The 13,715-nt window shown below is 41.4% G+C and overlaps 2 protein-coding genes across 3 annotated transcripts in view; one reads left to right on the forward strand and one right to left on the reverse strand.

Annotated features, from left to right (window-relative positions):
- Window positions 1–5,011: 5,011 nt before the first annotated feature.
- Window positions 5,012–9,033, forward strand: LOC139370793 (cytochrome b561 family, member D2). Of its 2 annotated transcripts, none has more exons than XM_071110562.1 (4): window positions 5,012–5,142; window positions 5,372–5,610; window positions 5,748–5,785; window positions 5,956–9,033. In XM_071110562.1, exons 2-4 carry the CDS (start codon window positions 5,484–5,486, stop codon window positions 6,457–6,459), a joined length of 669 nt encoding a protein of 222 aa, XP_070966663.1. In that variant the 5' UTR covers window positions 5,012–5,142; window positions 5,372–5,483; the 3' UTR covers window positions 6,460–9,033. The 2 variants fall into 2 exon arrangements, with proteins under 2 accessions (XP_070966663.1, XP_070966664.1); XM_071110563.1 differs by having other exon boundaries at window positions 5,024–5,142; window positions 5,357–5,610; window positions 5,956–7,395.
- Window positions 9,024–13,715, reverse strand: part of LOC139370792 (RAD54 like 2) — a 37,383-nt gene continuing 32,691 nt past the window's right edge. Inside the window, exons 21-23 of the mRNA XM_071110561.1 lie at window positions 13,102–13,194; window positions 11,932–12,872; window positions 9,024–9,169 (exon numbers count right to left, since the gene is read on the reverse strand). Coding sequence (XP_070966662.1) covers window positions 9,086–9,169; window positions 11,932–12,872; window positions 13,102–13,194 — 1,118 coding nt within the window. The 3' untranslated portion in view covers window positions 9,024–9,085. The remainder of the gene's footprint in view (window positions 9,170–11,931; window positions 12,873–13,101; window positions 13,195–13,715) is intronic.

Raw genomic sequence — 13,715 nt, forward strand, 5'->3', positions numbered from 1 at the left:
GACCCAGTGGTGTAATGTCCTTAAGTAAAAAATACCTTCAAGTTAAAAGTTTTGGGTATCTATACTTTACTTTACTATTCATATTTTTGACAACTTGTATTTTTACTCCACTACATTCCTAAAGAAGATAATGTACTTTTTACTCCATACATTTTCCGTGACACCCAAAAGTACTCATTACATTTTGAATGCTTAGCAAGACAGGAAAATTATCCAATTCACTTACTTATCAAGAGAACATCCCTGGTCATCCCTACTGCCTCTGATCTGGCGCACTCACTTAACACAAATGCTTCATTTGTAAATGATGTCTGAGTGTTGCAGTGTGCCCCTGGCTATTATGTCCTTTTTAAAAACAAGAAAATCGTGCTGTCTGGTTTGCCTAATCTAAGGAATTTGAAATTATTTGTACTTTTACTTTTTGATACTTAAGTATATTTTAGCAATTACATTTACTTTTGATACTCAAGTATATTTTTAACCAAATACCTTTAGACTCTTACTCAAGTCGTATTTTACTGGGTGAGTTTCACTTCTTCTTGAGTCATTTTCTATTAAGTTATCTTTACCTTTACTCAAGCTATGTATATGTCGTGTGTTACAACTTCACAGGAGAGGCATTTGAACGTAAAACAATATTTTTTTAAAATAAAAATGCGTTTTTTGACAGAAATGTCTTCTGGAACATATGAACTTTCATGTGCCTTAATAACAAACTTGTATGCCATCTGTAAATACAAATAAAATGTTTTAATTATGAGCCTAGTTGGTTTAACAACTGAAAAAGTCAGGAACTTTCCCGCTAGCCATTATTGGCTGAGATACTGGATGGGCTGAACATACCGAGAGATGCGTTCGGATTGGTCTGCCATGTATCATGCTTCTGTCTATAACATGAGCTGCTCAGTATGTGTAGATAATCCTTGCTACCGCGTCTTTTTTGAAAGATATAACGTTAGCCATGGAGAACTGCAAAAGTGTTGCTGCTGCGCTCAACAACATTGCTGCCCTGAATTTAGCAGGCACTATTGACAAAGATCTGTAGGAAAAAGTTGTGATAGAATACTTTCTGCACACTGTCAGTATGAACCGGAGTGACTTGACACAATGGGCCAAACAAGCGTTCATCCATGCATACAGGTAAGAGTCTGCAGTGGAGAAGGTGGAAAGCTTCAAGTTCCTTGGCGTATACATCACTGACAAACTGAAATAGTCCACCCACACAGACAGTGTGGGGAAGAAGGCGCAACAGCGCCTCTTCAATCTCAGGAAGCGGAAGAAATTTGGATTGGCACCTAAACCCTCACAAACTTTTACAGATGCACAATTTAAAGCATTCTGTCGGGCTGTATCACCTCCTGGTACGGCAATTCCACTACCAACAACCACAGGGCTTTCCAGAGGGTGGTGCGGTCGGCCCAATGCATCACTGGGGGCAAACTACCTGCCCTCCAGGACACCTACAGCACCTGATGTCACAGGAAGGCTAAAAAGATCATTAAGGACAACAACCATCCAAGCCACTCCCTGTTCACCCCGCTACCATCCAGAAGGCGAGGTCAGTACAGGTGCATCAAAGCTGGGACCGAGAGACTGAAAAACAGCTTTTGTCTCAAGGCCATCAGACTGTTAACTAGCAATCACAAGCACCTTAGAGACTGCTGCTCTATATACATAGACTTGAAATCACACTTTAATAATGTGTAACGCAGACACTGGGAGTCAGGAAGCAAGTACAAGGGATGAATTTAATAATACAAAAAAACATGGAACAATACAAAACAAGAGTAGCGTCTGGACATAACTAATACTGCCTGCTGAAAGAACCAAAGGGAGTGACAGATATAGGGGAGATCATCATAGAAGTGATGAAGTCGAGGGAGTCTCAGGAGGCGCAAGTGCGTGTAACAATGGTGGTAGGTGTGTGTAATAATAAGTAAACTGGCAACAATGAGCGCCAGAGTGGGGGAGCGGGAATAGATATGACATAATGGAACACTTGTCACTGTAATAATGTTTACATATTTTGCACTTCTCATCTCATATGTATATACTGTATTCTATTCTATTGTATTTTAGTGTATGCCGCACGGACATTGCTCGTCCAAATATTTATATATTCTTAATTCCATTCCTTTACTTTATATTCGTGTGTATTGTGTGTATTGTTGTGAAATTGTTAGATATTACTGCATTGTTGGAGCTAGACACACAAGCATGTCGCTACACCCGCAATAACATCTGCTAAACATGTGTATGTGACCGATAAAACTTGATTTGGTCTAGCTACATTTTCAGATATTATACTTTACGTTTCTAATTTTGTCAGAAACTTGTTTTCATTACAAGTTAAAGCGTATTGTTAGCTAGCTAGCAAACATTAGCTTCCTGGCTCTCTAGCTAGCGTTACGTGTTTGATATGTGTAGTAATATTATTTGTATCTCAGAAACCCATTTGCATTGCTAGTTATAGCCTAATGTTTGCTAGCTAGCTAACATTAAATGTAGTTGGTTAACTTTATTAACCGGCAGACTCATAATACAGCATTTCATGCATGGTGGCCAACTATGACAATATGTTTGTACTGTATGGGTTGAGATTATGGTTAATTGTTTAGCTAGCTATCTAGCTACATGTCTAAACAAAAGACTTCACTTCGCCAGATGATTACATGACCCATCAAGTTAGCCAGGTGTGTTTGGGTAAGCATCATCTAATATTCTTTTTAATTTATACAATATTTTTATCTGGACACTTTCTATTTTTGATATGGCTACTATGCAAATATGCAAGTAACCATTTCACTGTACTGTTTACACCTTCTGTATCCTGTGCATGTGACAAATCACCTTGAATGGGTGTTGACAAAGAAGAGCTCTCCAGTAGGTGTACCAAAACATTCAAGGTACATTTTCTCAAAAGTGGGGTTACAAGTTAATTAACTTTCAAAACAGAATTACTTTCCCATTGTACCTCAAATACATTGTATGATATGCCGTTTTGTAGCTCTAAAGTCTGAACTTTAAAAAAAAACACAATTTAGATTGTTGCTACATAAGACCGAATTGAGGTGGTGGGTTACATATTGGACTTGATTTACTTGGCTATATATCCATAAATAATAGGCACATACAGCCCAATGATGGCTTACAATGTTTGAGGGGGTCTAAAAAACACAATGAAATGGACAACAAAAAAAACATGTATCATTTAAACTTTTAGTAGACAAGTGGTGCAAACGCATGCCAAATTACAGTGTTTTGTTTTGTAAATGTTTTTATTGTTAGTTCCAATAGTTTACATGTAAACACTCTAAAAGGGTATATGGGTGTTCCCTGTAGTCTACTGACTGCAATGATATATAATGTGATATGAATATGCATTTAAACCCTCTTGTGTGATGTCAGTAAATACTCTTTTAGCGGATTTCAGAGCATACGATATTAACAAGCTACCTATAGCCTACCTATAGTGTTTCCATCTGTGGACATTTATTCTATGGTGGCATCATGAGAAAAAAAACACAACCATTCAGTACTATCATCCATAAATGTCATAAGAAATTACGTGGTGGTTTTGGTCTTACAGTAATGTTATAGTATGCTATTATGCTCAGGCTGTTATACATAATCATAATGAATCATTTACTAAATGTCCTTGCGAGACATTGGTTCATCGTTCTGGTGTGCTCCGGCAGCATTATACCCATGATTATACATCGTTTTCCAAAATGACCCCCAACCAGCTCCATAGGGCCATATTGGACAGGATTCACATGGCCATATCTCCATAAATAATTGGTACATACAGCCCAATGATTCATTAAAATGTTTGAGGGGGTCTGGAGAACACAATAAAATCTATATTTTAAATATTTTGTAGAAAATGGTTCAAAAGGGCCACAACGTTGTTTTCCAAAAATACTTTAGACATGCCCTAGTGTGTGAAATTTGGTGGCTCTATCACAAAGTCTCCAAAAAAGTAATGTAGCTGCTGGACTATAGTCAAAATGACCTCAATATGACCCCTATTAAGGTCTTAAGAGTACTTTATGATCAGAATTATTGTCTATATTCTCTGTGGAGTTTATTTAGTGGGTAGATAACATGAAAGTCATTTTTATATTGTTTAGAATGATTTTACCCTATTTTCTTCTAACAGGAAATTCGGATGGCAGCTGTTTTATGAAAGTGGCCTCCCTGGTTGACTGACAGGCTTCCCAGACTGCCTCCAATCTTTAAAATGTTCCTTAAGTTATCTAGTATTAGTGTACCAAGTTTGATACTTGTATCATAAAATGGAACAATTATTTCAGCTATCCACAGGACTAGTTGGTTGCAGTGAATCTGAGTGGACGAGGGCCTTTATGCCCTAGTGAGAATGTGTCATTCTAGTGTCTAGCCGTGTTGCACAAGTCTCAGTCTTGTTTGGGAGGAATTGGAGCACAATGAGTAGTGAATGGAGAAGCACTGTGTCCATTGAGTGGTGCAGTTTGAAATGGGCGGTAGCCTATTCCAGGTGCCCATTTAACAGCAGTGAGCAGCACACATCACAATGCTACAATTGATGAGTTTACAAACTGCATTATTCAAGATTTAGCAAATTACTTCTGGACATTCTGTTGTATTCTTGATTCCTTGTTCATTCCCTAGGCCTACTGCTCGGTGCTTGCTCTACTGACTTTCCCCCAAAAATAATGATTAGGAAAGATTAATCGGTGCAGTGAAGAAAAGACAATGTTGGCCAGCTGATGGTTTGTGCTCTATGATCATTCATTTTTTTTTAGCATTCCTTCTGAATATAACACAGTGTTGGTGCAACAGATGGAATCCAGCCTGTTCCACAATGGAAATTAAATAATTAACCCTTCTCTTTATGTAGTCTGGTCATGATATGAAAGAATGTGCTCAGTGCATTCCAAAAGCGTTGAAATACTGGAACGCAACTGCTTTACTAAACTACAATTCCCAAAATGCACCTGAGAAAGTAGGAAGTGGATAGTGATTCTTTCCACGTCACACCGCAGCCCGAATTTCAACGTCAAGCGAACGCCGCATAGTCATGCTGATTGAGAATAGAACATTGCGCACAATTAAGGACAATTTTCATAATCTCTATGCAATTTAAATATTGACATTCCGGTAGGTATTAGTCTTATTTAGCAAAACGTGTGGTTATTGTGGTAGGCTACTCTTTGACGTGCTTATCCCACTCTCACTTGTCAATAACGGTTTGCAATAGCTTTCTCGTTAAGAATATTTTACTTTACTGAATCAATTTAGTGAGGAACTTAATGGTGTTATGCTTTGGTATTAACTTTCTCTATGGGTTTCGAGGAATCTACAAAAAATTCAGCTTTTCTGTTTTCAGGAAAAGGTATCAACTCCCCCTTGTGGGGTAAAAAGGTAGCTGTTGTTGCCCTGACGTTGGATGCGCACAGTTCTACCTGTCCGTCTCTTGTACGAGGGAAAGGCCGGAAACCATGGCGGAACTCCCCGAATCAGAACCCCGAATTTACAGTTTTGGGAAAGTCGCATGTGGGATACTGACTCACGTGCTTTGTGTTGTCTTCACTGTGCTTATCACGGTATTGGCCAAGCCTGGAACAAGTGAGTAACCCAGCCTTGGCGCCAGCAACAGAGCACCCATCAATGCTGTTCCATATCTGCATATATATAACACATGGAATACTTTATATTGAGTTGATGATACGAGACAATATTTTTTGGGTTGATCTGTTTTTCAGGTTTGTTCTCTTGGCACCCTTTCCTGATGACACTGGCGGTAAGGTGACACATCTGTGTGTGCATAATGTATTCTGTGAATTCATCTCATTCAATTGTCTCAGAAGTGTTACAACAGTTCACGGTCATTCCATCTTTCCTCCACCACTCTCATCGTCTTTTCTTGCCGTTCTCTCCCCATCTCCTCTTGATCCCCCTCTTCCCTCTTAGTTCTCCCTCTTCATGACAGAGGCTGTGCTCCTCTTCTCTCCACATTGCTCTCCCATTCGGAAGCTTTCCCACAAGACCAAGGGGCGTGTCCACTGGATCCTGCAGTGCCTCTGTGCCAGCTGTGCCACCCTGGGCCTGGCATCCATCTTCTACAACAAGCACCTGAACGGCAAGCCCCACTTCGCCTCGTGGCACGGCCTGGTGGGCCTGGGGACATTGTGTGTTGTTGGGGTGCAGTCTCTGGCCGCTCTGCCCCTCCTCTACCACTCCCTGGCTAAGGGGTGGTCCCTGGCTAAGCTAAAGCGCTACCACGCAGCGTCTGGCCTAGTCACTTATCTGCTGGGAAGTGTCAGTCTGCTCCTGGGCATATGCTCAGTGTGGTTTACAGGCACTGTGGGAGGATACACCTGGTACCTGGCAGCACTGTGCCCTGCCCTCAGCACCCTGGTCATCATGAGCCAGGTGTCCAATACCTACATGGCTAAGAAACGGCTGGTGTCCTAACCAGGCTGGCCGCCAAAGCCAAGCTCACAAACATCAGCCATAAACTATTACTGTATTCAAATGAAGCTTTAATAAAAGCTTTACCGTAAGGCTATCTTTGGAAGACCAACCTGCATTCTGCCTAATGTCCAAAAGTACCAGTGCCTTATATTGGTGAAATTATGATTTTGTTACATCTACTGCTGAACTAGTTCTAATTTCAAAGTTTGGTCTTTGTATGTTAATTCTACCTTGAGCAAAAAAAGTGCACAGAATCATCAAGGATCATCAAGCTGTCTAAAAAAAAAAAATTGATAACAGGCCTCTGTCTTTTGGAGTATTTAGTAGTATATAGTAGTAGTATTTAGTAGTATATAGTAGTAGTATTTAGTAGTATATAGTAGTAGTATTTTGTATCCGAGAGCCAAGAAAGCCTGTTATGTGTCTAAGGAAGTACAAATATTGGTTGTTAACCATGGAAAACAACTAGAGGCCACTGATGCTATTTGATTTTATTTGCCTTTGGGCTTGAATGGACCAATGCACATTTTTTTGTGATTGGTTTGTTTTTATAAGGTGATACATTTGTGTATTAGTTTACACTAAGGTGTGAAATTCCAGCCAAATCCGTAAGATGTCATATTTACTGATGTGGTAGGCTGACTGCAATGAAGTGTCAAAAAAACAGTGTAGTGTTTACTCCCATACATTCTGTAACTCCATTACCCTCAATTGTCTTACTGATAGGACATACGCAGTTTCATCATAACCGCATCATATTCAAATCCATTATCCTCACATGGGCGTTTCATAGATTCCCGGCTGCAAGAGTGCAATTGAAGGTCGAGTTGAACATAATTATTGGAATATACTGCAGATTATTACTGATTATTGTTGACATGTTTTGTCAAATTTATATTTTGATGCAATTTCAATAAAAAAATACATTTTGCATATTGGTATGTTTCCATGTGCATATACAGTGCATTCGGAAAGTATTCAGACCCCTTGACTTTTTCCCCTTTTTTTACGTGACAGCTTTATTCTAAAATTGATTAAATAAATAAAACATCCTCAATCTGCACACAATAACCCATGATGACAAAGCGAAAACAGGTTTGACATTTTTGCTAATTTATAATAACAAATACCTTATTTACGTAAGTATTCAGACCCTTTGCTATGAGATTTGACATTCAATCCAATCAATTTGGTTGGCGCCCAGGTGCGTCCTGTTTCCATTCATCATCCTTGAAATGTGGTTAAATCAATTGATTGGACATGATTTGGAAAGGCACACACGCCTGTCTATATAAGGTCCCACAGTTGACAGTGCATTTCAGAGCAAAAACCAAGCCATGAGGTAAAAGGAATTGTCCATAGAGCTCCGAGACAGGATTGTGTCGAGGCACAGATCTGGGAAAGACTATCAAAACAATTCTGCAGCATTGAAGGTCCCAAGAACACAGTGGCCTCCATCCTTAAATGGAAGAAGTTGGGAACCACCAAGACTCTTCTTAGAGCTGGCCGCTCAGCCAAATGGAGCAATTGGGGAAGAGGGGCCTTGGTCAGGAAGGTGACCAAGAACCCCATGGTCACTCTGACAGAGCTCCAGAGTTCCTCTGTGGAGATGAGAGAACCTTCCAGAAGGACAACCATCTCTGCAGCACTCCACCAATCAGACCTTTATGGTAGAGTGCCAGATGGAAGCCACTCCTCAGTAAAAGGCACATGACAACCTGCTTGGAATTTGGTTTGATGAAACCAAGATTGAACTCTTTGGCCTGAATGCCAAGCTTCACGTCTGGAGTAAACCTGGCACCATCATCCCTACGATGAAGCATGGTGGTGGCAGCATCATGCTGTGGGGATGTTTTTCAGTGACAGGGACTGGGAGACTAGTCATGATCGAGGGAAAGATGAACAGAGCAAAGTACAGAGAGATCCTTGATGAAAACCTGCTCCAGAGCGCTCAGGACCTCAGACTGGGAAGAAGGTTCACCTTCCAACAGGACAATGACCCTAAGCACACAGCCAAGACAATGCAGGAGTGGCTTCTGAACAAGTCTCTGAATGTCCTTGAGTGGCCCAGCCAGAGTCCGGATTTGAACCCGATTGAACATCTCTGGAGAGACCTGAAAATAGCTGTGCAGCGATGCTCCCCATCCAAACTGACAGACCTTGAGAGGATCTGTAGAGAAGAATGGGAGAAACTCCCCAAATACAGGTGTGCCAAACTTGTAGCGTCCTACCCAAGAAGACTCGAGGCTGTAATCACTGCCAATGGTGCTTCAACAAAGTGCTGATTAAAGGGTCTGAATACTTCCGTAAATGTGATCCGTTTATTTTTTTTATACATTTGCAAAAAAATAAAAGTTTGTGCTTTGTCATTATGGGGTATTGTGTGTATATTAATGAGAAAAATATATTTAATCCATTTTAGAATAAGGCTGTAACATAAAATGTGGAAAAAGTCAACTTGTTTGAATTGTTTTCAAATGCACTGTAACTTCAAAAAACATCTGTGCATAGAACATACAAAGCCCATTTTTTATTTTTTATGTCAGTGTAATAATAAAATGAAGTAACAATGCAGGAGAAGTGTGTTTTATTATGTTAAAATAACATTAACGAAGTAACACAGTTGTCATATGCTGGATACATGGGGGTGGACTGTCCCTCCCGATCTCTCACAGTCAGTCTGTGCCACTGCTCTGCTCTTCCACAGACACTGGACAAAAATATCAACGTGGACAAAAAGAGAGGGAAAAAAGTTTTTTTTTAAATAATACAAATAATACAGCAGATGAATTCATATCCATCGTTATAAATAAAGACTTTTGGTAAATTCATACAATGAGATAAATGACAAACTAGTCAAGGCAAGCTAACATTATCAAAATGTTATAAAATAACATTGTTACTTAGACAACATACGGACCATGTTCTCTTCATGATAACACTAAGAAACAATAAGCACAGTGAAACTATTTTGATTGGGAGGGAGGATGGGGATTCTTTCTCCAAGGAAATAGTGTTCCCTATTAAAAGGACTGGGATGATTGGCTAAATCATTTGATAGACACACGACATGGCCAATTAGAAAAAGGTTGAGGTTCCGAAGTGAGGTGTAAAAAACCATGATCAACTTGAAACAGGCTGTAAGGAAGAGGACAAGGAAGTAAGCAGTAGTGGGTGGGTAGAGTGGAGGTTGTGAGGAGTGTATGGTGAAATAGGGAGTAGAGAGTAAACAAACTCCACAAAAAAAGAGAGTTATAGAATAACTCCAGTAGGCTTATTCCATGTCCAATTGCAGATTTTATTCCAGTGGAGAAACAGAACCTTGAGGCCCGATCCATTCCACTCACAATGATTTTGACATGACATCACAGACCGAGAAAGGTACTGGCCAACCACGGAGAAACTTTTGACTACTTTAATACACTAAGTAAATGTCCAAATACTTATGTAAAAAGAAAAATATTACGTATTCAAATGGGGGGACTAGACACATAGTGCTTTCATTTCTAAATGGTAAAACAGATACATTGCCGTCAGAAAATATTCACTCCCCTTGACTTTTTCTACATTTTGTTGTTACAGCTGAATTTAAAATGAATTACATTTAGATTTTTTTGTCACTGGCCTACACACAATACCCTACAATGTTGAAGTGGAATTATGTTTTTCAAAATGTTTACAAATGAATTCAAAAGGAAAAGTTTAAATGTCTTGAGTCAATACGTATTCAACCCCTTTGTAAAAAAAAATAAGTACACATTGAATATCCCTTTGAGCATGGTGAAGTTATTAATTACACTTTGGATGGCGTATCAATACACCCAGTCACGACAAAGATACAGGTGTCCTTCCTAACTCAGTTGCCGGAAAGGAAGGAAACTGCTCAGGGATTTTACCATGAGGGCAATAGTAACTTTAAAACCATTACAGAGTTTAATGGCTATGATAAGAGAACTGAGGATGGATCAACAACATTGTGGTTACTTCACAATACTAACATAATTGACCGCGGGAAAAGAAAAAAGCCTGTACAGAAAGAAAAGAAATTCTACAACATGCATTTTGTTTGCAACAGGGCACTAAAGTAATTTTGCAAAGAATGTGGCAAAGCAATGAACCTCTTGTCCTGAATATAAAGTGTATTGTATAGGCAAATCCAATACAACAAATTACTGAGTACCAAATGTTACGGGTATGCTTTTAATCGATAAAGACTGGGGAGTTTTTCAGGATAAAAAATAAACAGAATGGAGCTAAGCACAGGCAAAATCCTAGAGAAAAACCTGGTTCAGTCTGCTTTCCACCAGACACTGGGAGATGAAGCCACCTTTCAGCTCGACAATAACCTGCAAAACAAGGCTAAATCTACACAAGTTGCTTTCCAAGAAGACCGTGAATGTTCCTGAGTGGCCAAGTTAGTTTTGACTTCCATCTACTGTACTTGAATGATGAACAAAATTTGGCAGCGCTTTTGAATTTTGAAAAGAATAATGGCCAAATGTTGCACAATCCAGGTGTGGAAAGCTCTTACAGACTTACCCAGAAAGGCAGTGATTACATCTGTGGGTCTAAGGTGCTACTACAAAGTATTGATTCAGGGGTGTGAATACTTATGTAAATGAGATGTCTATTTCATTTTCAATACATTTCAAAACATTTCTAAAAAGATGTTTTCAAGAAAATATTCAATCTATTTTGAATTCAGGCTGTAATAAGTCAAGAGGTCTGAATACTTTCTGAAGGCACTGTATGTATGAAAATACACTAAAATAAAACGTGATATTTTGTACTGTTGCCTCATGAAAAACTTGATCTCAAATTCAAAATGCTGGAGTATAGAGGCAAATGTAAAAATGTTAGCTTCATTGTCCAAATACATTTATAGGGGAGTGTATATTGTCTTCTTGTCCTTTCCAACTGGGTTTGCTACAATGTCTATCAAACAGCTAACGGCTCTAAAATCACATTTTTTTATTTATTTTGAATGCAAACGGTCCAACAGACGATCACATAGTACCATCTGATGTGAGCTCCGAGGAGATAGTGTCCTGACAGGCCTCAGTAATCGTCATGGGGGTAAAATAACTGCACGGCCATGCTAGAAGACATAGCAGGAGAGGCAGTGCTTGGAAGCCCCAAGTTCAACCTACTGGTCCCCTACAACAAGAAGTCCATCCATTCCCGTCCATGGTTTCTGGTGCTCAGCCTCACCAACCTCAGGGGCTCGGGCAAATCTTCAGTCTCTTCAGTAAGATATTCAGCATAAGGATTTTGTTACTTTGTCTTGGTAAGCACATTGAGGTACGCCTCGTTCTCTCTCACTTGCCCGCTCATAGGAGTCTGTGTGTGTGTGTGTGTGTGTGTGTGTGTGTGAGGGGGGCTAAGAGGGTTAGCCAGGATAGGGTGGGGAGTTGTTTGTTTTTGCAACTTATCCCTTCAGGGTTAACGAATGCTGGCTCATTGTCCTGTTACCTCGATGACATCATCGTCCGAGCTGCTGCCGCCGTTGTCCGTGGCCATGTGATGGGTGTCAGGCCGGCTCAGGGCTGCACCCAGGAGGCTGGAGGGGGAAGAGGAGTAGTGGGAGAGGAAGTTGGAGCTTCCTCCAGAGCTGGCTGGGCCTCCTCCCATGGTGTTGGGGTACATCCTGGGATCAGGCAGCAGGGACTGACTGTAGTTCAGAGGGAAGCCTGGGGACAGAAGGTCAGCCACACTGGGATTCATTAGGTAGGGGGGCAAGGTGGTGGAGGCAGAGGACACAGGCATGGTGTTGGTGGAGGAGGAGGTGGTGGTGGAGAAGGAGGGGAGGTGTCCATTGCTTCCTGTGGCTGAGGAGGCGTGGTTGAGGAGGTCCGCCCCTGCCAAGGGGAACATGGCCTGCAGGTCTCCCAGAGTCTGTCCTGCTGACTGGAGAAAGGGGGATGAGGAATTGCCTCCCATCAGCAGCGGGTGGCTCATGTGTCCCTCCAAGGCCTGGTTCAGGGGGGGGAAGCTGAGGCCGCCGCTGCCCAGGGAAAGGCCGGGGAAACCGGCTGCTGTCGAACTGCGTTTGCCCCCCGCCTGCTTGTGTCCACGGCTCTCGGCCATCTTGCGTTTGGAGCGTTGCAGAGCCTCGCCGATGCTCATTCCGATGTCATCTCTGAACTGCCGGCTGTGGTCCGATTCTGTGGTCTGATTGTGCTGCTGCGTTCTTCCCCCTCCCCCTCTGTCCCCTGTAAACGTGTCCGATGGGGACGGCAGCTCATTGCCCACGGTGACGGTATCCGCGGTGACGGCGTAGCGGCTGAGCTCTCGTAGGATCTCGGGGCTCTCGGGTGTGGAGGGCCACAAGGCGCTGTCGGGGGTCAGCCGTTGGCGCTCCGCGGGAGACGAACAGCCGTTACCGATGGCGTGAAGAAGGGAAACCTGGGAACCTGAGGAAAATAGAGGGTCAAAATGGAGAGTAACGATTCATTTTTCAAACAGTACTTCAACTAGATTCCCTTAAGTCTGCATCTTGATGAGGTCTCACTACTTGTGACCCCCAGGGCTCGGTAATAGGTCCACTCTGGTTCTCTCTGTAGTCTGTACACCAAGTCAATCTATCATATCCTGTCAAATGGATTCCTTATCAAATGTAATGTAATTGAACTTATAGTGCACCTCTGTTGGTAGCAGTTCCTCCCTGCACTGCTCTGCTGAGCTTCCCTGAGCGGATGGCAAAAATCCTGCCATCATTGGTCTTGATGTAGGTACCTGTGAGGAGGACTACAGTTAATGGATGATAGCAAATCAAATCAAACTTTGTCATATGCACAGGATACAGCAAAGTTAACACAGTGCAATTAAATGCTTAATTGCAAGCTCTCCTCTCATGACAACAGCTAATAAAAGTATAAAAGGTATTCAGACAAAAATAAGGCTGCAAGGAAGCACCAGTCAGTTTTGATGCTTAGGTTAATGTACCGAGCCCTTTATCTAAATGAGATAACTGGGGGAATTCAGGTGCCCATGTGGCTGTTGATAACCACTCGCTAAGGTGTGTACAGTATTTGGATTAGAGTATGTAGAGAAATAATTTGACGACATGCAGGTAGATGTGGGGCCACAGCTTCTACAGTATACAGTGCATTCGAAAAGTATTCAAACCACTTTACTCAACATTGTGTTACGTCACAGCCATACATTAACATGATTTCCACCCCCCCCCCCCCCCTCATCAAACTACCCATAATGACAAAGCAAAAACAGGTTAAGAAATGTTTGCAAATGTATAG

The sequence above is a fragment of the Oncorhynchus clarkii genome, chromosome 17 (genome assembly GCF_045791955.1).
Source record: "Oncorhynchus clarkii lewisi isolate Uvic-CL-2024 chromosome 17, UVic_Ocla_1.0, whole genome shotgun sequence".
Lineage (NCBI taxonomy): Eukaryota > Metazoa > Chordata > Actinopteri > Salmoniformes > Salmonidae > Oncorhynchus > Oncorhynchus clarkii.